This window comes from Prinia subflava, chromosome 3, assembly GCF_021018805.1.
Source record: "Prinia subflava isolate CZ2003 ecotype Zambia chromosome 3, Cam_Psub_1.2, whole genome shotgun sequence".
NCBI lineage: Eukaryota > Metazoa > Chordata > Aves > Passeriformes > Cisticolidae > Prinia > Prinia subflava.
The window spans coordinates 99,309,688-99,331,662 of NC_086249.1; the positions used below are offsets into that span (position 1 = coordinate 99,309,688).

General features: G+C 41.3%; 1 protein-coding gene across 1 annotated transcript in view; it reads left to right on the forward strand.

Moving 5' to 3' along the window:
- The window catches only part of OTC (ornithine transcarbamylase), a 31,878-nt gene extending 10,507 nt beyond the window's left edge, over nucleotides 1-21,371 (forward strand). Inside the window, exons 7-13 of the mRNA XM_063393454.1 lie at nucleotides 3,707-3,794; nucleotides 9,649-9,802; nucleotides 16,710-16,832; nucleotides 18,249-18,302; nucleotides 18,414-18,563; nucleotides 19,092-19,229; nucleotides 21,312-21,371. Of these exons, the coding sequence (XP_063249524.1) occupies nucleotides 3,707-3,794; nucleotides 9,649-9,802; nucleotides 16,710-16,832; nucleotides 18,249-18,302; nucleotides 18,414-18,563; nucleotides 19,092-19,229; nucleotides 21,312-21,371 (767 nt within the window). The remainder of the gene's footprint in view (nucleotides 1-3,706; nucleotides 3,795-9,648; nucleotides 9,803-16,709; nucleotides 16,833-18,248; nucleotides 18,303-18,413; nucleotides 18,564-19,091; nucleotides 19,230-21,311) is intronic.
- The last annotated feature ends 604 nt before the right edge of the window (nucleotides 21,372-21,975 follow it).

The following is a 21,975-nucleotide window of genomic DNA, read 5'->3' on the forward strand; positions in this document are numbered from 1 at the left end:
AAATAAATCCAAGCATTTCACAGATACTGAATGCAGACAATATTTCACAGGGTAGTAGTGGAGGGGAAGCAGTGCAGGTAGGAAAGCTCAGGCTACCTTTTGCTGTGCACTGGAATGTACAAGATCTTAACAGCATTATTTGGGTTCAGTACCACTGGCTTCAGTGGAATTACTCCCAACTCACTCCTCCTACACAATGGGGTGAGAGGAACATGATAGCCATGCCCGAAGACTGCCACACAAAGTCACAGAAATAATTGCATCATAGCATATGAGCTAGTGTAGTGGGGATGGTATTACATGGCAGTGGTACAGGGTCTGTTTTCTGTTGGAGTGGCTAAGTATTATTTAGCTTGGCCTCATTACAGAGAGCCCAAATGCACTCTTAGTTTGCTCTCCACTTAAAAGGGTAGCTTAAAAATAACTTTTAAAAACTGCTTATCAGTTTTTAGCTTCTGCTTTAGGAATATTCTGTAATTGCTGCCTAGGAGAGTTCTTTGTTATCAGTCTAAATGGAGAAATACTTTCTATTTTGGAAGTCCTGGCAGGCAATGAGGGAAATTAATAAATGCAAATCCATATGTCTTGAAATTCTGAAAAAGATCCTTCCTTTGAGTCTGAGAAGATGACTGTGTGTGTCTCCTGGTGACAGCCCCAGAACTGTGTAGCCAACCTGTGAAATACAGGATTCATTTTGGGCCCCTTGCCCTGTACATCAGGGACAGCCTGGGATGAAGATTTCACTCATGTCCTGTCTGAAAGAGTCTGCATAGGGGGGTCAGTAATGTGCCACAGCACAAGGAGTATGTGTATTTTGAAAATTTACAGTAGTGAGAAGTGTGGACATGAGGTAATAATCTATTCTGGATTTGCAGTATGAACATTTAGAAGTTTATTGAAGATACCACGATTCATATAAATATTTAGCATGTGGCCTTGGATATGACCATGTTGTGACAACAAAGAGGATTAGATCTCCCAGTTTAACTCAGCCACCCAATGTTTATTTGCTGAATTGGTGCCTGCATACCTTCAAAAGTCATCATTTTTTTTTCACTTTCTACTGGTAGTGTGGATGAAAGAATCTGAAAAAGAATCTGTCTCTGCAACTATATACAAAGCTGGAGCACAGAACTCCTGTATTTCCAGATGGAAAGTTTTGGATGGAAATATGTTCCCAGGCCCTGCACAGATGGCCAGTTCATGAGCAGAAAGCCCAACACAGGGCTCTGCTATGTACACAGACTCCAGGTGGCAGCTCTGACTGGGCTGTCTGACATCTGGCAATTCTGAATAAATGTTCAGATTCCCATTTTTTACCTGGGCATCATTTATAGAAAACAGAACATGTCCATTGGAGCCTGCCTGGACTGTGAATCATCTACCAAAACACATGCATTTAGAATCCTAAAATGAAGAGCTGCTGTATTGTGAGGAACTTGCAGGAACAATCACTGACATAATTGTATATGACTCCAAAAAATTCCACAAAAATTTGGGAAAGAAAAGTTACTGCCAACAACAGTTCATCCTTGAGGTCTTGGCTTAAAAATTTGCACTGAATATACAGGCTGTAATGTGTAGTTTGCATACACTATCCTCTAAATACAATATTTGTGTCTAAGCTGCAGAGGGGAGGTGAAAAAAGTAACAGTAGAATAAAGGGTGCTTCATTCTTAAAAGTCTTGTGTCTGACTTGTAATATTGTTGAAATTTGGAGCAACCCTTAATGAAAACAACAAGCAATTAAAAAGGGCCCATTCAATAAAATGAGCGTACACTGGCTAGGGGAGCAGAAATTTGCCCTTCAGGTGGGACCTGGAGCATCATTACTTTTAATCTGACACTTGAGGAAATTGAGGAAGTCCAAAAACAATGATTTGCCAGTATTTTTTTTTCTATTGTATTTTGAACTCCAGAGGCTGACTGAACTGATGCAAAGCAGAAAACCTCACCTCAACCCTGCTGCCCACAGAAGATGGTAGTTCCTTAGGGCTGCTCTGTGTAAGGAGCCCAGCTGTGGGGCTCAGACCTGCTGCCTGTACCTGTTGGTTTTGTCTGTGAAAGGTTTCAGTGTTCAGTCCTGGTTTAATCCTCTTTTAAAAAGTAGCTGTGGGAGAAGTTTTTAATCTATGGCAGACCTGTGCAACCACCGTGCTGAAGCTGCAGTGCTGAATCTGGCAGCAGTGCCATCTAATGGATACAGCCAGCCTGAGCAGCTTTTGACATTTTCCTCTAGTTTTTTCCTCCTTTTCCACTTCTATTCTTTTCTCTCTTTTTAAACCTTTTTTTTTCCTAACAGCACAAAATTCATCAGCATCTCCAAGAGATCACAGTTTGGTAAACAAAGTGGGAGTCTCCACTCTTCTGTGCTATATGCAGCCTTTCTCTTCCTGGCAATATAAAGACAGGCTTCTTTCTCAATTTTTGTCACAATAGAAGACTCACGCCCCCACAGTGTTGTCTCAACAAGGCTGGTTTGTCCATACTGAGATTCTCTGGAAATTTCCTCCATCAGAAATGCTAGTGACAGGGCAGGATGTGCCTGCAGGAAATTTCTGCGCTGGAAGGGAGTTGTTCTTATCACACAGAAAATGCCTCACAGGGCTATGTACAAATCCTATACTTTGTACCTCCCCAGCTGTGGGGCTCTGTGTCCCGTGCTAGGATTATGCTAAACCATCTGTGACAGTTCATAAAACAGCCCCATCCTCCCAATGTGTGGCCATGAGGAACTTTACACTCAGATTCAGTAGAAAGAGGCTTCAGACTTTAACCAGGCAAAGGCAGAGAGGCTCAGATGTTGGTGAAAAGATGTTTTCTTCCCTGTCTGTGTCGGATGGTGGTTACTTTCTACTGGTGGTGCAATTAAAATAAAGCAGCAGAGGACCTGAGATTCTCCCTTAACATATAATTTGTCTTCATCCAAAACACTGTTCAGACACCTTTGAAGTTCCCCAAAGTGTTTTATATTCTTAAGTGATGCTCAAGCCTGTCCATGGTTTCCTGCTCAGGAATGGATTTTACTCCTCATACCTAATCCATCCAATTCTTTGGACCTGCTTGCAAATTCCTAACTATTGCAGGGTAGAGGGATGCTGGCAGGGCCTGAGACCTTTCCTTTTCTCTCTCTCACATTACCATTTCTAAAGCACATTACAATTTTTAAAGCACTTGGTCGTTTGAGGTGAAATTCAAATTTGTTACCGTGTATAAGGAGGCTTAGAGATTTCTCTCTGAGTGACTTCACATGAAAGACAGTGTGATCCTTGCAAGGATGTGGAATTATACCAGGTGACTTGGATGGAGTAGGATGCAAAGTCCCATGGAGTAGAAATGCAGCATGATGAATGCATTACCTGGCTTTTAACAAGGAGCAACAGTGATGCTTGTGGCAATGCGCAGCCTTGGAGCTTGAATGACTGTTCCTGTGATCACAGATCAGAATTCATGGCTAACAATTTCAGTAAGGCATGCATTTGAGTGGGTTTATTCCAAAGCACATTTATTTGCTTATTTATTTGAAAATTTTGTGTGTCAAATGCTAATTATTTTAACTCTTGGGTGTCCTGTCTAGTTCTACTTTTAGTTTTGTAAATTTATTTTATATCAAGAAGATTTTGAATCTTGGCTGTAAATATGAAGTGCTGGTGTTTAATTTCTCTCTTTTTTTTTTTTTTTTTTTTTAAATTTTTCCTCACTGTAGGATTTGCACTCCTTGGAGGACATCCTTCCTTCCTTACAACTCAAGATATACATCTGGGCACTAATGAGAGTCTCACAGATACAACAAGGTTGGTAAAATGTCATTTGATTGATCTCTGCATTTGGTAATTGATTGGGCTGGCACCTGTCTGGCAGAATTTTGGAAGCTGATATTTTCATTCTGCAAAATGTCAGAAGGTAGTCCAAATTTCTTAAACATTTACAGATCAGCTCACAGAATCTCTGTCTCAGTAAGCCTTTATTCCATCCTCTCAAGCTATCCTACACTTCCCACACTGAGACTTATTTTGGCACATAGAGTGTTAATTAGGGTTACATTTACAAATGGAACAATTTTATGAACCTCAGTAGTCATGTAATTCCACTGATGACAGCACATATATTCTAACAAGACTCAAACCTTCTGGTTCTGCTGCCCTTGGAGCCAAATCAAAAAGCAAAGACATAATTTCTGTTAGTTAGGCCAGCTGCTGGTGGGTCTTAGCCTGCTGTAGAAATGTCCCTGCAGTGACAGGGTGGCACTGAGGGCCTTTCTGATCCCCCTGTTTCAGCAGCACTAAACTGGACCAACACCTTGTAGCCAATTTCAGACTTTCTGCACCCTCCTTCCCAGCTGTACCCACTGTCAGGGCTGCTGTGGAGGCTGGGCTGTGGCTCCCTTCTCCTGCTGGCATCCCTGGGAGATCTCAGTCATGCCTGTCCCACATGCATGCAGGGATGGGTAGCAGCCTATCTCCATTGCTGTGGCAGGGAGCACCTGAGCTCAGAGATTTTCTGCAGTGCCTCTGATGTTGCAGGAAGCTGGCAGAACAGGAGGTCGTGTTTTGCAGGTGCTCCTGCTGTTTTCCACAGCACTCCAGCTATTAAAGCTTCATCCAGCCTTAGCATCATCCTGCTTTCTAGGCAGCCCTTTTGCAGCCTGAGGTCGATTCAGTCAGGCCCAGCTGTTGGAAGGTTAGCAGTGTCTGAGTGGTCCTTTTTGTTCTGGTGAAAGATATGCAGTGTCAAGCTCATCAAGCTCAATTCAAAATGTGCAATCAGGCAGATGAGCTCCATTGCCTCTGCTGAATACCACAGTTCTCAGTCAGTGGGAGAGACTGTTTGAGAACTGTGTTGCTGTTCTCTGTGATGAAATCCATGGAAAATTTAAGAAAAAAGATCAAACATCTGAACATTTTAAATTTTCCTTCCTTGTTTTTCACTACTAAAATGGAAGACATATGGGTGTTGATAGTAGAAAGTAAAAATCTCAGTCCCCCTGAGGTTTGAAAATACTTAACTCTCACTCTCTGCTAGATACAGAACTCTGCCATAATCAAAGTGAGCTGCAGCAATAGAATCATAGGATGTTTTGGGTTGGAAGATATTTTAAATGCCATCTTTTTCCAAGCCCCCTGTCATGAACAGGGATACTTTTCACTAGTCTGGGTTGTTCAGAGCCCCATCCAGCCTGGCCTTGAACACTGCCAGGGATGGGGCATCCACAGCTTCTCTGGGCAGCCTGTGCCAGGGCCTCACCATCCTCACAGTAAAGAATTTTTTCCTAATATCCAACCTAAACCTTCTCCTGTCAGTTTGAAGCCATTCCCCCTTGTCCTGTCACTGCAGGCTCTTGTAAATAGTCCCTCTCCATTATTTCTTGTAGGTTTTGTTCAGGTATTGGAAGGCTGCAATTAGGTCAGTCTGGAGCCTTCTCTTTTCCAGGCTGAATAATGCCAGTTCTCTCAGCCTTTCCCTGTAGGTAAGGTGCTCCCTCCCTCTGATCATCTGCACTACTGCAAAACTGGCTGTGAGCCCAAGCAGCCAAAGCTTCAGCAAGGGGAAGGATGAAGTCAGGGCCCTTCCAAAGGGGAAATAACCTCTGTTGTATTTCTCTGGGGAATGGTTTTTCCCTCCCCAGAGACCCCTGGAGCCTGTAACCATTTAAATTTCACACTTCCTCCCCTTTCTGACCCTATTGGCTGAGTTCCAACTATCTCTTCCTTAGCAGGAGCCTAGATAACACCCTGTTCTTCCTCATTAGTTCTCTTTCCCCCTGGAAACCATCTGGAATAAACATCTTGGACTACATCTGGGGGTTAGAGCATCTTTTGGGATCCTTTGCCCTGTCCCTGAAATATTCCTCCAAAGCCCTCTAGGATCTGACCTAGCCTAGGAACTCTGGGGGGCTGTAGGGGGAATATTTCAGGGACAGGGCAAAAGATTCCAAAAGATGCTCTAACCCCCAGATGTAGTCCAAGATGTATATTCCCAGTGGTTTCCAGGGGGGAAAGAGATAGAGTGAGGAAGAACAGGGCCTTATCTAGCCTCCTGCTAAGGAGAGATAGTTGGAACTCAGCCAATAGGGTCAGAAAGGGGAGGAAGTGTGAAACTACATGGTTACAGGCTCCAGGGGTCTCTGAGGAGGGACAAACCATTCCCCAGAGAAATACAACAAATGCTACAAGCATTGTCCCACCAGCCATGCAGGACTGTCACCTGCAGCCTCTCTGCCAGTCAGATGCCAGATACAGAAAATCTGACACAAAACCTGATATGCTTAGTACAGGCCAGTTTTCATTTCTTCTTCCTCCCAAACGTGACAGTAAAGGGACATTAAATGTTTTGTCTACACTGTCCTGAATAGCTTTTGTTTGCACAAGCAAAAAAGGAAAAAGGCAGACAATAAACTACAAGAAACAAGGCAACAAATAAAAGCAAGCAGATCTTCCAGTCATTCTGAAGGCATTCCCATTCTGTGGCTAAAGTTCCTACAACAGTCACTTCCCAAGCAAACCTTCAGTCCCCTTTGCTCTGTCACTGCTCCTTTTTCCAGGACAAGTCCCTATTTATGACTCTTACCTGGGGATTTTGCTATTCTGCTGAGTCACAGCTCTCTCCTACTGCAGTGGACAGGGGCTTTTCCCAAATCCTTACAGAGTCCCATGTGCTCTGCTCCACTCCTGCTCTCATTAGCAGAAACACTACTGACTGCATAATCAAGGCTGAGCAGTTTACCCAAAGAACAACTGGAGTGTTAATTCCTTGGTGCTCCTTGTGAATGAACGATGACATCCCAACCTCATTCAGTTAGTGTAAGAACAAAAAAAGAATGCCTCCAGTAGACCCAGAGGGTATTTCAAATATTTACAGCCATGTGTCTGCGGCTCTGAAGGCCTTTGAAGTATTTGAAATTGAGACTTAAAGAGAAAGGGGCACAAATCCATAAAAGTCACAGTTTTTATTAGAACTGCTGCAGGTAAGGGTTGAAAGCATTGCTGCTGTGAACATATTTTTAGTGACTTATTACTTGCTCATAAATCAGTTCCTCCATGCTTCACAAGACATTTACATTTATGCTGACACAGTGGCAAAAAGTTACCGCCTATTAAGGAGCTCTGAGCTTTTCAGTGCTTTTTAACATGCCTGATGAACTACCTGAAATGAAATATAAGGACTGTGTCTGTATTTCCCACTGCAGAGCACTTCCACTAAAGCTCAATGGCCATCAGGTTCAGTGGCAGCCCTGAAGAACTCACAGGGTGATTTCACCAGTCCACTGGAATTATTAGGGCATTAATCTCTGCATTTATGGGGAACAGGTTTACTTTGCTGAGAACAAACACATCCACTGTCTGTCCCTGGGAGATTATGAGTGAAAGTGAAGTAGTCTTATCAAAAGTTTAAAGCTTTTGAATGGATATAAACTTTCAAAACAAAAGCAAAACTACCTTGCATAGCAGTATTCTATACAAAATATATGCAAATGCTCCATTTTCAAATTCAGATGTCTGCCATACCAAAAAAGCATACTCTTTGTTTCATTTTGGATTCCTCAGAGGATACAGTTGAGGAAAAAAAAATGAGGTTTTCTCTGTAGAAATAAAAATTACTTTGAAAAGAGAGATATGCAGCATTCCAATGTACTCAGTGTTCCAATATAAAATATTTCAAGGCTCTGGGATTTTGAAGTTCTTTTTCACCATTTTGCAAAGGAATGAAAAGAGAGAAAGACCTAGTGGTTGATAAAATAAGAACTTTAAATGTGGTCACCTGATGAACCTGTGTTTACAGCCCCTCAGCTTCTAAAACTTTATCTTTGATAAGACTCTCATATATTCAGGATCTTTTTTTTCCTATGCAATTCCAGCCTCAAATGATTTCCTTTAAACTGATTTAATTTCTGGAGACTAAATCATCCCCTGCAATCAGACCTCCAGGTGAGGGTTATTTGTTCGTGGTTTTTCCCCCAAGTTTAATTTTATTTTGATTTCACAAAGAATGAAGCCAGTTTGCAGCTGATTTTCCTACTGTAAAAAATGAAATCTAGAAATGTTGGCAGAAGGGCTGTCTGATGTCCTGCTGGTAGGTGTCTAATAACTCTGATATCTACCTTCAACAGACTGAAGATGAAAGTCCAGCAGTTTTCACTAGCTGGTGATTATGACTGAATTTTCCCTAATGGCATACACCATGAAGGAACTATCTTCTTTAATTTCTTGATTAGCTGTGTCAAATAGAAATCAGCTGTCCTGACATCCTAAAGGAAGAAAAAATGCTATAAGGAAAATGAGCAATTTCCCAGTGTGATTGCCCCTTTCCCTTGACTGATGGGGCCTGGCTGTGTCTTGTTTAGGGTGCGTGCCAGTGAGATGGCTAACAAAAGGAAGCATGCACCACATCCCTGATGACCAGCTCAGAACAGAACAGGTTTCCCCCAGAGAAAGGAACTGGTGAGCTAAGAAAAAATAATGGCACCAACAGCAACTGTTCCATTACTTTGTAATCAGTAAATAACTTGATCAGTTCCTCCTTTTCGTTTGTAGCTGCTGTTGACAGTCTTTTATTCAGAGAGAGCTCTACAGGCAATCTTGTAACATTTTATAAGAGCTTTGCTTGTGTGAGGAATATCTGGTGTCAGTAGAAAATGCTTGTTACTGACTTCATCAGGAGACCTTGCTGATGATGGTATTAACAGCCTTATTTCCACAAAAGGAGCTGCAAGAATTTGTCATGGCTAATCAGGAAGGCAGATACTGCAAAGATTTTTTCCACATATTTCTAATTCACTCCTCCCTTGTTTTGTTTTAAGGTCCTATTTCAGATAACACGAAAACACACAAAATGCTACTTCAAAGTCAGGCTTCAGGGCCTGATTAAAACACAGAAATGCAGAGAAATTAAGAGCTCAAATCCATATTTAATTTATCTAAAAAATTCAGAGTATACTATGCTAATCCACAATGCTAATCTCTGTGTCTTTCACACTTCAGCAAATGAGATAATGCCAGAGTGGTACAGGGGGTCCTGCAACCCCTTCCCTTGTAGTGAGTTGGAAATTTGGGCATTACTGGAATGCTGATACCATGTGAGTCAATACACAGGTGTGTAGGTAGGAGAAAGCAGGACAACAACCCCAGCATGTTCTGTTTCTGTGTTTATTAAGATCAGTAAACAATAGTTGTAATCTAAGACAGATCTGTATTGCTGACCCCCACAAAGTCAGGCTACCATACAGGGTCTATAATATTCTGTCATTTGCTCTTTGCTAAAAGACTGAAAAAAATCACATACCCAATCTCTTCTGGGGCTATCAAATTCTTCAAATGTTACAGTATCACATAATCTCTTATCTTAGTTCAGAGAGCTTAACATGTATCGATGTTCCATCTACAATTAAATGCTAAAGAGAAAAGAATATAAAATAGAGCAGCAGTTTTCATTTACTTACTATAGTGGAGTTAGGAAGTGAAACTTCTTACTTATTAGCAGCTTGCTAAATGACTACATTTGAGTCTGTTCTGCAGGCATGATAAATTATTCAGATAGCTGAAAAATATTGATTCATTACCATTTCTCATTAATATTTATGTGTTGCACGGTGAAGAGTGCAATAGGGGTGTATTTATTATGTTTGACTTGAGTATTTTCTGCCATCCCTAGGGTGCTGTCCAGCATGACAAATGCAATCTTGGCTCGAGTTTATGACCATAATGATCTAGACCTAATGGCAAAAGAAGCCACGATCCCAATAATCAATGGATTGTCCGATTTATACCATCCTCTTCAGATTTTAGCTGATTACCTAACTCTGCAGGTAAAATTAGAAACAACTTTTTTTTTTTTTTCTCTAATTCTTAATAAGTATTTGGGGAAGTCAGCTTCAAAACTATTTATGCCTAGGTTTTTCAAAGTAGTAATTACATGGCACTTGTTGTTTAAAGAGATCTTCATCCAGCAATATAATTAAGGACCTGTTTAATTTAAAACAATTACGTAGTCCTATCAGCTGTAGTGGGACTGAAGTTAAGCATAAAATTAAGTACTTCATTGGAATTAGTCTGCAATTCAAAGAATGTAAAGAGGGCTGTACATATTAGACAAAGATGAGAATCTGGCTCAGGCAAAACCAGCAGAAGTTTTCCTGCCAACTTAAAAACCCTCAGTAGTTTGCTCTTGATTCCTCCCTAATCTATGGACAGCTTAAAAGGAATCACTATTTATATATCAGGAAATTGGTTGAATAACCTTGTTTTGAAAAGCCAGTTAATGCTACCAGTACAGAAGCTTAGTGTTCAGCACTTTAACCAGTTTAAACTTTGCTCACATCGAAGTTAAAAGAGATTGTATTTTTTATTTTTATCTAATGTAATAGTGGATCTGACAGCAGAAAAACATTTTACACACAGAATACCAGATGTTTATCTGTGAACAGAAGGACTATGTGGTTTTACAACCGTATGAGGGTCTGGCTTATTAAAAAAGATTATTATACTGCAGGGCTGGTTGACAACTATGATGAACTCCTCTGACCTTGTTTACTTTCGGAATGAATAAAAACCACACTGCCTGAAAACGGTGGGGCAGAATAATTTCCTGATTCATTCAGCTATGTTCCTCAGCTGTTGGGGACTTTGCTATGGGACATACAGTGTGTGGGAAGGATCTAGTAAGAGTAATATTAAATTATTCATGCTTTAAACATTAAATACTGAAAGACTTAAGTATTTGGTGAAAATCACTTTTTTATTTAAAGTATTTTTTTGTAATTTTTTTATATTCACAGTGAAGAGACCAGCAAAAACTGCTGAACTTGAGATTAAAATGCTTACAGACCTCTGAATAAGGGGAGATTTGTGAGATCACATTGAACCAGCCTCAATGTTCAAATTGCATAAGACAGTAAGCTGTAATGAGAGTGTCATCATTTCATTGTAAACACTGTGTGCAACTATAAGTCAGGAGAATCATCTGGTTGTGTTTTGTGGGGTGTTCTGTCTTGCAAACACCTTATTAATCAGCGTGTTATCACTTGTGAGTAACATTCTTGAGGAACAGTGACTCACAGCCCACACAGCCGTGGATATCTCTGCCCCAAACATGGTTTTATCCAGGCCACTGGCTCCAGCACCCAGGTTCACGGGGCTGTTGCCCTCTACTCCACCTGCAGTTAATTCAGAAAGACCAATGAGCGTCTCAGTTGCCTTCTGGAGATGCATCTCTTTCCCCATTGATCTTAGGGAGAAGCCTATGGAAAGCAGCAGAATGAGAACATGCTCTGTTGATCACCCCCTGCTCCTCCTGCACTGCATCTCCTACAGGGCAGCTGTGGCAGAAGCTCTGGGTGAGCAGGAGCCCATGGGCTGTGCTCTCCCCTGGTTTGAATACCAAGGGCAGCACCAACAGCTGTGGGTGTCCTTGCTGCACCAAACACCAGGGAGGATGGCTTTGGTGATGAAGAAACAGGTCCATGGCAGTTGGTGCTCAAACAAAAGACATATTTGACATGGAGAGGTGTCATGACAAAGTGAGCACTTACAGAGATCACAAGGAATGGCTCAGCTTTTAGAGAGACATGGAAGTTTTTTAAAATTTGCAGCACTTTCACACTCAGCCCAATAAGCAGAGCACCATTTCCTCCATCTGCACACCTCTCTCTGACTCTTTCCAGCATGTTCCTTAGCCCAAAATTTATCAGGAGATCTTTGCAGGGCAGCTGGGTGGCCATCCTGCTATGCCAAGGATGTGTTGCACTGCAGGTTGCTGACTCATTTTCCATTCCTGCTTTCTTATCCAGGAGAGAGGGGCAGGCAGGGGAGAGCTCTCAGCAGCTCCCTGTGGGTGATGGCACTGCCTGAACTCTCCCTTTCTGACCTGCTCCTCTGCTCCCTTTTTTCCTCTTTGCACTATACAGTGAGTTGGAGAAGACTGGAGTGGCATGTAATGAAACAACATTTTAATCATATAATGAACTTTACCAGGCCACAGAAGTGAGATTAACTCTTGACGAGGTGTGAGCCACAGGGTCTAGTTGCTACTTACCCCAGCCAAGATTCTCATGGGATTTTCAGCAAGGTGTCATCCAAGTACTGCCTGCAAGAAAATTAATAAAGGGAGGGATGTGGAATGATACCACTGACTCTTTAAATGAGCTGAAATTCCATATATAACATTTAAACTGTTCCTGTGCAATGCAAAGGTGATTTATTTGTTTTATACATATATGCAAACTACAATAGTGGCACAGACTGCTAGGCTAATATTTAAATGTAACTACAGATTTTGTGCAGCTTATTTCTCTTTAAAAAAATGTCTCTTCCCTATCCCCATAAATATTTTCCTGCCTGGATCTGTTCCTCCCTGCTGTCAGTACATACCCAGAATGTACCTTTTTTTTCTTTTCTTTTTTTTTCCTTCTCTGTTTTCCCATGGAGCTCTACATGCACTCTGGCCCTCTCCATGCTTAGCACATTTTTCTGTTTCCATTTTCTCTATCCTATTAGTTTTGTTGTGTGCCTTCTTGAACCCTCCTCAAGTACTTTCTCTTTGGTCTGAAACTACGTAATTGCATGGTTTGTTTGGAAAAATGCAAAATTATAGCTTATAGCTTCTGATTCCCTTTTGCCCTTCCCAGGTGCATTTTAGTATTGTTATTTAAGTATAGTCCATTGCATCCCCCCAAACAATGCAGCTAGTTTATTTTCAGAACTGTCAATTCTCATTCTGCATTCAAGGCAACTTCTCATCCTGGAAATGTTCAGGGTGTCCTTTTCAGATCATGCAGAGTGCTCCTGTTATGAATATTGGGGTGAGATTCCTCAGGTTCAGCATCCTCCTGCCCAGTGCCTTCTTCCTGAGCAACCTGGATCCCCTCACATGTTTGAAGTCTAAGCTGGCTTTGTCCTCCAATATTGTGTTCAGGGTTAATGCCCTCTATTATGCCAAGATAAACGTTTTTCTTAGCATATATATACACTACATTCCTTCTTAAAAGTTGCGTTGAATTGAGTTTGCTTGAGTTATAACTCACTCAAAATGGTTGCAAACATGTAAAGAACCTGATTCTGAGGATTTGGGGATTTGGCATTTAAAGATGTGAGTTTGTGAGCACACACTGAGCCCCTTTGCTCCCCTGCTTGTGCTGAGTCCACCCTGTGCCTCTCGGTGTCCTGGGCAGGGCTGTGGCTCAGCTCAGGAGGGCAGCAGCACACAATTTGTATTCCAGGGACAGCCCGGCTATTGACATTGATTCAATTGAAATTAATGTCACCGGCCAAATCAGCTCACTTGTAGCTGACTGCAGGATGGCCAGACTGGTAATTAGACTGGATCCATATGCCACTAGCTTTTATGTCACTGGTCTGGGGGGAATTTTCCTTTTTAGAAAGCAACGGTTGGCATAAGAAATACATTGGTGATTTCTTTTTAAACAGCATAACAAATAATGCTTACCAGCTTGAAAAGGGCTGCAATATATTCTCAAATTTTCCTTGCTGTGTGACCCTAAGACCTCAAATTTTTACAATTTTCAAATTCATTACCATCATAATCTTTATTATTCTAACAATTAAAAATCCCAACTGAGATCTGTCCAGATCCTCTAAAATATACTGTATCAATAACCATGACAAAAACCAGCATGGGAGTAAGAAAGATAACTGGCCCAGCTTCTGCCTTAAGCCCAGTTTGAGAGCCAGAAAATCCAAGTTTGCCCAGTTTCTCATTTACTGGATTGCAGTCTCCCAAAGGGCTAAAGCTTTGATTAGTCCCTGGCATTCCATTTTAAAATTTGACAGATTATTGATTCATTATTCAAAAGCTTGTTTTAATTGAGGGCTGTTATGACAGTTGTGGTCAAACATTTCAGAATTAATCTATAATGGTGTCAGAGTTTCAGTCTCACTGGAAGCAAGTCCAGGCAGAGGCAGACACAAATATTCCTAATTAGTTAACCCAGTCTTCTTCATGACTACAGCAGGGTCAAATCACTGAGAATTCTTATTCTTTCCCGGGGTTTCCTACACTGATACACTGCAGCCATGGATAAGAGCAGAGTGAAACATTGTAAAAGCAACATGAGAGTGAGAAATAATTGAATGTAAAATTGGTATTACTTATTTAGCTGGGATTTTTCATGAGAATAACACAGGCCAGTTTTATGGCACTACAGCAGCAATTACTAGTTTGCCAAAAAGGCTTCATGAGGAAAAAGGGCTCTAGACTTTTTAAATATGTTATTTTTGTGTGTGGCTTTACTAGGAGTTGTGTTCCAAATGTAGAGTGAAACTGCAGAACACCCATGCAGGAGTAAAGCCTACATCAATATAACATAATTTGTCAAAACTGGGGAGGGCTGCAAAGGGGAAATATCTTCAGAAGTTCTGGTGATCAGCAGACATTGTAAAGGCTCTCACTTAGTTTAGAGTATTACTACTAAAACACTGTTAGCAGGATTTCACCTGTGTGATTGGATAAGCACGTACTATAAAAGAGGGAGTGGGCAGGAGGGGAAGTGTGTCTCATTTACTGTAGCTTTTGTATTGCCTCCAAGCTGTCTGGTTCTGCTCTGACCACCAGCCACCTCCTCTTTGCTGGAAGCTGAGGGTGTGTGTTTGCTTATAAGCAGTACAGTCACAGTCACAGTGATCTGGATTTAAATGAAGAGGTTTGAATTGCAGCAGCAGTGCACCAGTGGCAGCATAAAGCCTGGCACAGGATACAAAACAGGCTCCACTAGCACACATACACAGCTTGATTCTGCCTTGCTATGACTCCTTCCATTAGCAAAATGTCTTCATTAAAATCAGTTCAGCTATGTCCACTCTACACAGCAGTCACTGCAGATGTGTTTTGCAATTTGCAGTGTGTATCAGGGATCATTATACAGACATGTCCAGTACTCCATATTTTATCTGTAACAGCTAGTAGCTTGGGAAAACAGAGGGAAGCACTTAGTATGCACTGTGCTTCTTTTAATGCAGAGTAGCAGCTGGCAATAAGGTGAAGTTGTTTAACACAGCAGTGCATTTGTGACTGTAGTCAATGCTTTGAGTATTAAGGCTGAGATGTCTATTTTTAAGCAGTGAGATGAAAAGAACTCAGGACTGTCTCACTTGCTTCTGGCTGAGGTTCTGGTCTCAGCTATCACTAAGCCCTAAATGGAAACAACACCTTAAATAAATGCTCCAGTTTGGCCTTCTCCTAGGAGCACCATTGCTAGGAGATGTGGAAGGACTATGAAAGCTCCTTGGAGACCTGCAGAGTGGTTATACTGAAACAACTTCCTTGTCCACAAAGTCCTGATTTGTTCTCCTGTAAACTCCCTTGCATCCAACCTCTGCCAATGAGCCTGCTGTTAATAAAATTCAGCTGAAAAAGCAGTATTTTTGCACTACCATAGCCCTTAAACCTGAACAGTCTAGGACTCTATCATATTTAGATCTTTACAGCACTTTATTGTCATTCAGTATTTCAATTACTGCTATTTTTGACTCAAAATTGTGGCCACTGGAAAAAATGCTAACAACTTTGTTCTGGAACAACTTCACAAACAATTTGTTTAGGAGAAGCTGCTGCCAAGAGACGAGGGGGTAGTCCCAGCCCTTTTCCTGTTCAGTCTTTTGGCATCTTTTCTGCAACTGCCTGCAAGGTTGCCACTTAGTACAACATGGATGCTTATCCTCTCTGACAAGCATTGAATCATGTCACACAAAGTGTTGAAACACTGTCTGGCTTCCAGCTACTACAATGCAATTGTAGCATGGCCCAGATTTGAACTAAGAATAAAAGTCTCTGCAGGAATTGTTTCAAGAGATAGAGTTTTACAGAGCAGGCTTATAGGAGAATTTGGTTACATCTTTGTAAAAATTTTGGTATCAGCTTAAGTGCCTATAAACAGGCATATTTAAAACAAGGCTCATTAAAGAACCTGAAATTGTCCTGCTCTGGAAATATGTAATCCCTGTTACCCTTCTTCCTTCTTAGGCCTCATGTGCTGGGGTGGAGGGACAGAGTAACTGCACATGGCCAGGCTGTAAGTGCCATCAGGCAAAGCCAGTTACCTCTGTAATGCTCTTTCAAGTTTGGATAATCCACATTAAAAAAAAATCCCTGCACTCTTTGGCTGAACAATGGAGAACAAATGCTGCAGGCCATGAGTGGCACAGCTGCTTTCAGAGTGCTGCTCTTGGCTGTCCTGGGCAGCTGTGGGGGGAAGATGCACTCCCAGGGCAGGGCCACTGCCATGGCCACAGGGAACAGCGTGTAGAGCCAACCAAGCCAGAGCAAACCTCAAGAGGGATATTTGCACAATCCAGGGCAAAGCTGGAAGGAGTTCTATTCCAGACATTAGGTCTGTCTCTAAATTAATAATTTCTAGCATTCACTGATGTTTATGAGGCCTAAAGAACAGCTGTACATGAGTGATGCTAAAATAGCTTTGTGTCTGGTGCTGAATCTCTCAGCCTGAGCCTCACCACGTGGCACATGTGCCAATGTGTCCTTCTCCAGGGGAAGCAGCAGCACTTGAGCTTTCTTGTGTGACACGGAGGGCTTCTTCTCCATGACCATCCTGTAGGAGCAGTAATTTCAGGGGTGGTCCATGCAGGCAGCATTTGAAGGCAGCCAACTGCCTGGGCACAGACCTTTCTGATCATTCCCTCCAGTCTATCTGCCTGCCCAGCTCCTCTGGAACATAACCACAGAGCTTGTGATTGCTTTGGCAGGAGCACTTTGGAGGGCTGAAGGGGCTCACCGTGGCCTGGATCGGGGATGGCAACAACGTCCTGCACTCCTTCATGACGAGTGCTGCAAAGCTGGGAATGCACCTGCGGATCGCCACTCCCAGGGTGAGGAAAGCCAAACCCAGGGAGAAAGGAGGGCAAACTTCACCCAGGCTTGTCTCAAACACTCAGGCACTGGTCAAGGGCCCCAACTGGGGGTGTGTCTTGGGTTGTGTAACCAAAAAGATTGGTGTATTCTATTTCATCTGTAGAAAGCAGCTGGGGGATGGTTTCTTTTTCCTTTATCTCTTGTAACTACAGGGGGGAGGGGGGCTGATGCCTTCTGATAATAGACCAGCTGTTCAAACCAGATGGGGCAGTGTTTCTTATCTCTTTCATCAACTTTGTCCACCCTCTGGAGTGGATATCTTCTGTTAATGGGCCATTAAGGCTCATCAGTGACATGACACATTACATCATCCCATGCTGAGATGCTCCACCCAGTGGGGAGGAGCCAACCATTCCTACCCAGATAAAAATGGGGACACAGGGACCCCAGGCAGTCTGTTTTCCACTGGATTCCTGGAGCAAGACCAAACCCATCTCGCCATCACTGGACTCTCTTCTACAGAATCATCCCTACTCCACAAAACAACATCTGTTACTCCATGAAGTTTTATTTAGACTGCTTCCAACACCCTGACAGCAGGGTGTCAGGTTGTATCTCTGACTATGTCAGGGTTTTCTAGGACTTTTGTTTGTTTGTTTGTTTGTTTGTTTGTACTACTGCATTTGTATTTTTAATATTCCTAGTAAAGGAATGTTATTCCTACTCCCATAATTTAGCTTGAAGTTCAAAACTGTATTAATTTGGAGGGAGGGGTTTACAGTCTCCATTCCGAGGATAGCTCCAGTTTTCCCTGACAGATACTTGGTTTGCCAAGACAGGGTGCCTGCATCTATCTTGAGTGCCTGTTTTCAGAACCAAGGTACAAAATCCCCATCCAGTTATTTGGATGCAAAGCAGGAGTGATTCTACTGAGTCCAACATCAGAAATGGGAATACATGACAGGAATATAAATCATGGAGGATCACAGTTTCATTTGATAAAGCCTTACAAAGTCATCCAATGCACTCTTCCCATTAAAAAAAAAAAAAAAATTGAGCTTGTTTCAGATGGGTGGAAGTGTTGCATCTCATTTTGTTTAAATTGGTGGTGCAGCATTTTAGAATGTTGCATTGCAATACAGTATAAAATATTTTAAAGAATCAGTTTAGAACAAAAAATTTAAATGTTGTATATGCATTTAATTCTGTAACTGTCAAAATACATTTTTCTTATGTTTTAGAACACTTTCCACCACTTTATCTCCAACATAACTTTCAACAAAATCAACAACGTTTTCTCAAATTTTACAGTTCTGAAAGATATTCTTCTTCCATGACCAATGGTTCAATAAGTATTTTTCTAACCATTCTTATTAACTATTGAAGATCTTATACATGTTCCATTATGTGTAACCTATCATCTCTTTTGTCAGGGCTTTGAACCAGACCTCAGGATAACTAAAATAACTGAACAGAACTCCAAAGAGGTAGGAGCCTAGGAAACAGCCTAGTAGAATAGTTTGAATAGAGTTTATTTTCATTATAAATGAAGTTGAAGTTCCTTGTCTTAGTGATCTTTCTTATTTTATTCACATCAGTATGGTACCAAGTTACTCCTCACAACAGACCCTTTGGAAGCAGCAGACAGTGCCAATGTCTTAGTTACCGACACATGGATAAGCATGGGACAAGAGGAGGAGAAGGAAGAAAGACTAAAGGCCTTCCAAGGTTATCAGATTACAATGCAGGTAAAAACTGAGATTTTGGGGTTTATTTACATTTTTACAGTTTGCATTTATGAGAATCAACATCAACGAAGCACGAGTTTGGGGGGTTTTTGAGTGGGGCCATGGAAAAGTTGCATGCAAACCTCCCTTGCTTTTTAACTCTGTGAGTTAAAAAACTCACAGAGATAACAAAGTTTGAGTTATGTCATACACTCCACATGGCTTGGCCTCTTTCAGAGCCTCCCAATGAGAACCATCTCCAGAACACGTGCAGCAGAGAGGTTTTCACTCTCCTTCTGAAGGCAGAGAAATTGGAGTAACTTCTTGACTTTTGTGAAGTCAGCATTGAACTCTCACAGACTTGCATGGAGATTTTCCCATCTTATTCACAGATGAGGAATTCTTTTGAAGTCTGTGGAATTCTTCTGAGTTCATCATCCAAGTAACCAGAGTGGGAGTTAATATAAAATTTGTTAGCTTTTTTACTAGTTAAGGATTTTGCTAATGTCCTCACATATGTCTTTATTTTATATGCTTTTTAATCTACAGACTGCAAAATCTGCTGCTTCCAACTGGACTTTTTTACATTGTTTACCCAGAAAACCTGAAGAAGTTGACAATGAAGTGTTTTATTCTCCACGGTCATTGGTTTTCCAGGAGGCTGAAAACAGAAAATGGACAATTATGGTAAGAAAAAAAAAAACAACAAAAACCTAACACCAAACAACAACAACAACAACAACAAAACAAAACAAACAAAAACCCCAAAAAACCCCCAGTATTTGGAGGTTAGGGTCAATTCTGTTCTGCCTTACATAACAGACTTGAATTCAACTTGGTTCTACAATAAATAGTGAATGTTAAAACATATGTTTCAAATTTACTTCAGAGCACATCACAATTTTGACTATAGACAACATTGTAGCACAAATACTTTTGGGCACAAATGTGATCTATTTTGGTGATAATCTGCTGTTCCTTGACCCACGTTTTACCACTAAGTGAAATCTACTATATTATACTATATTAACTGCCTTTTTTTTTTTTTTTTTTTGGTAATTAAATCACTGGATTTACTCTAATGATTAACTCAACTTCTCAATTAAAACATGTTAAACACTGAGGTCCCAGGGTCTGTTCTTAAAAACTACAGTTTCCCAAAAACATAAACTCAGTTATTTTCTCTCAGGAAAAGCAGCTGCTGACAGCAATGGGAGCTTTCCCTGAGAAAATGCTGGAAGAGCAAAGATTTGAAAGATCCTGAATAGTTATGGTGTGGGTAACACTGTGTGATCCATGGGAACAATGAGAGGACACTTGGAATTTAACATAAACCATAACTGCCTTCTCAGCATTCCTAGAATTTCAGAAAATTACTGCCAGATACCAGTAGCTTATTATTTATTTTTGGCTTTAGATCCACCAAGTGGACAAAAGCTAGTGAAAACTTTCAGAGGTGAAAAGAAAAACAGAGATGGCATTGTCATAGTTCTGAGATGAAGTGTAGATGTCCTCCCAATGAATAAATAAGGAGCTGAGTGTTGTGTTTGCTAAAACCTCAGACAGTGGACACAGTCAAAATTACTAAAAATAGTCTGTTAAATTCATAGCTTTGTCCTCAAAATTCAACAAAATGTTCAGATTTTTTTTTATTTTAATCTCGCCATGTTTCTAATTGCCCTAAATATTTTTTTAAAAAAAGAAAGGAAGCCCTTTAACTTGGATTCCAGATGCACATTTTGTGGGGGGCTAGGGGTAAAGGAAAATGTCATCTTTGTATCTTATCAACCTATAAAATAATGAATGTATGGGTCTTGTTTCTATTGTATTTTCTACCACTTTCAGCACAGAGAGCAAACTGAAGAATAGATTATTTGCTCAGCTGTAGATGCAAGCAGAGCTGAGTTCAGCCACGCATGGGCAGCACTGAGGGGTTGCACAGCTGTAATTCAGCCACCTCCGTGTGCCTGGGTGACCCTGTCACACTGATGAGGGGAAAGGAAGGACAGGCAGCAAGATCACAGCCCCCGGAGAGCCCTCACACATCCAGTGCTGGGCAAAATAACAACGTGCAGTCAGAACTGGCTGTGAAATCACAGCAGAGTGAACCACAAAAAGCCTGGTCAGGGTCAAGCAAGCATGGGGTTTGTTGTGGGCACAGGTGTAGGAGGGACAGCAGAGCTGCTGCAACACCACCTTTCATTTAGCTGACAGTCCCATCACTGCCATTCCAGAGCTGTGTCTGAGGCTGGGCAGGCAGGGCAGGAGACACACTCTTAACCTCAGTTAGGATTTTTCATGTTTCACTACAGAAAGTGCAGCTAAAGTGGGATAAATTTCAGAGTCCATATTCTGGGTGGCACTCACTGATGCTAATGGAAACTGCTGAAATCCACAAGCCAGCCCATGTGATGTCTGGGTACCTACAGCATCTCCTAGAAATAGCTGAGAATACATCACAACATGCCAAAAAGGCCTCAGCATTTGATCTAAATGTTTGTGTGAATTGCTCCTAAGCTGTCCATTAATATATTTTGTCCACACTGAGAAAATCTATCAGCTACAATACAGAACACCCTAACTGGTTTTCAGCTCTTGCCTGATTCATCATCAGAAATTCTAGCAAATAAATCTAAGTGTGCCGTTTTTGTCAGGATAATAACTTTCAACACAAGGCTTCAGAGCTGGAAAATATTTCCCCCTTATTTATTTTTATGGAGTATCTGTTTCCAATGTGATTGGATTTTTTTTCTTCTCTTCCTCCTCTAGGCTGTCATGGTTTCCCTGCTGACAGATTACTCACCACAGCTACGAAAATTCACATTTTGATGCTTGGATTCCTGCCAGGAGAAAAATATTCCTCATCAGCAGAATATTCTGGTCTGCAAACACATAGCTCTTCTTCAGAAAGGACCAAGGCAATGAGTGACTTTTTAATAAAAACATATAGTTAGCTATATAATATTGCATTACACTCCTGAAAATGTTCAAGACAATAAACACCATGGCAGAAGCTGCTTTTCATCTGGATGCTCCAAGCTGGCCCTCCTTTTTAGGGATCAGCATCATGGAAAACATTCCAAGGTTGTACCTTAATGATTGGGTCTACCAGCAGCATAGGCATGGTAGGGTCTACATGCAGGTGTGGTGGGGCTTGCACTGTGTGATATTGATACCTAAAGATTTTTAGCTTTTTCAGATTTTGTCGATTTAAAATACATAGTTGTATCATTTCTAGTGCTTTCCCTGCCCTGTGTCACATTTTAGCACAATAGGCTAACCCTTTCTAACAAATCCTTGAAATTCTGTTTAGTCTTATTCTCAAGAAGGGAATTTCTACCAAGGACACCTTGTTTTTCACCAGAATTTGAGAGACATAACAACACATAGGACAAACAACCCCCTGAATAAGCTCCAGAGGGGCAGACCCAAG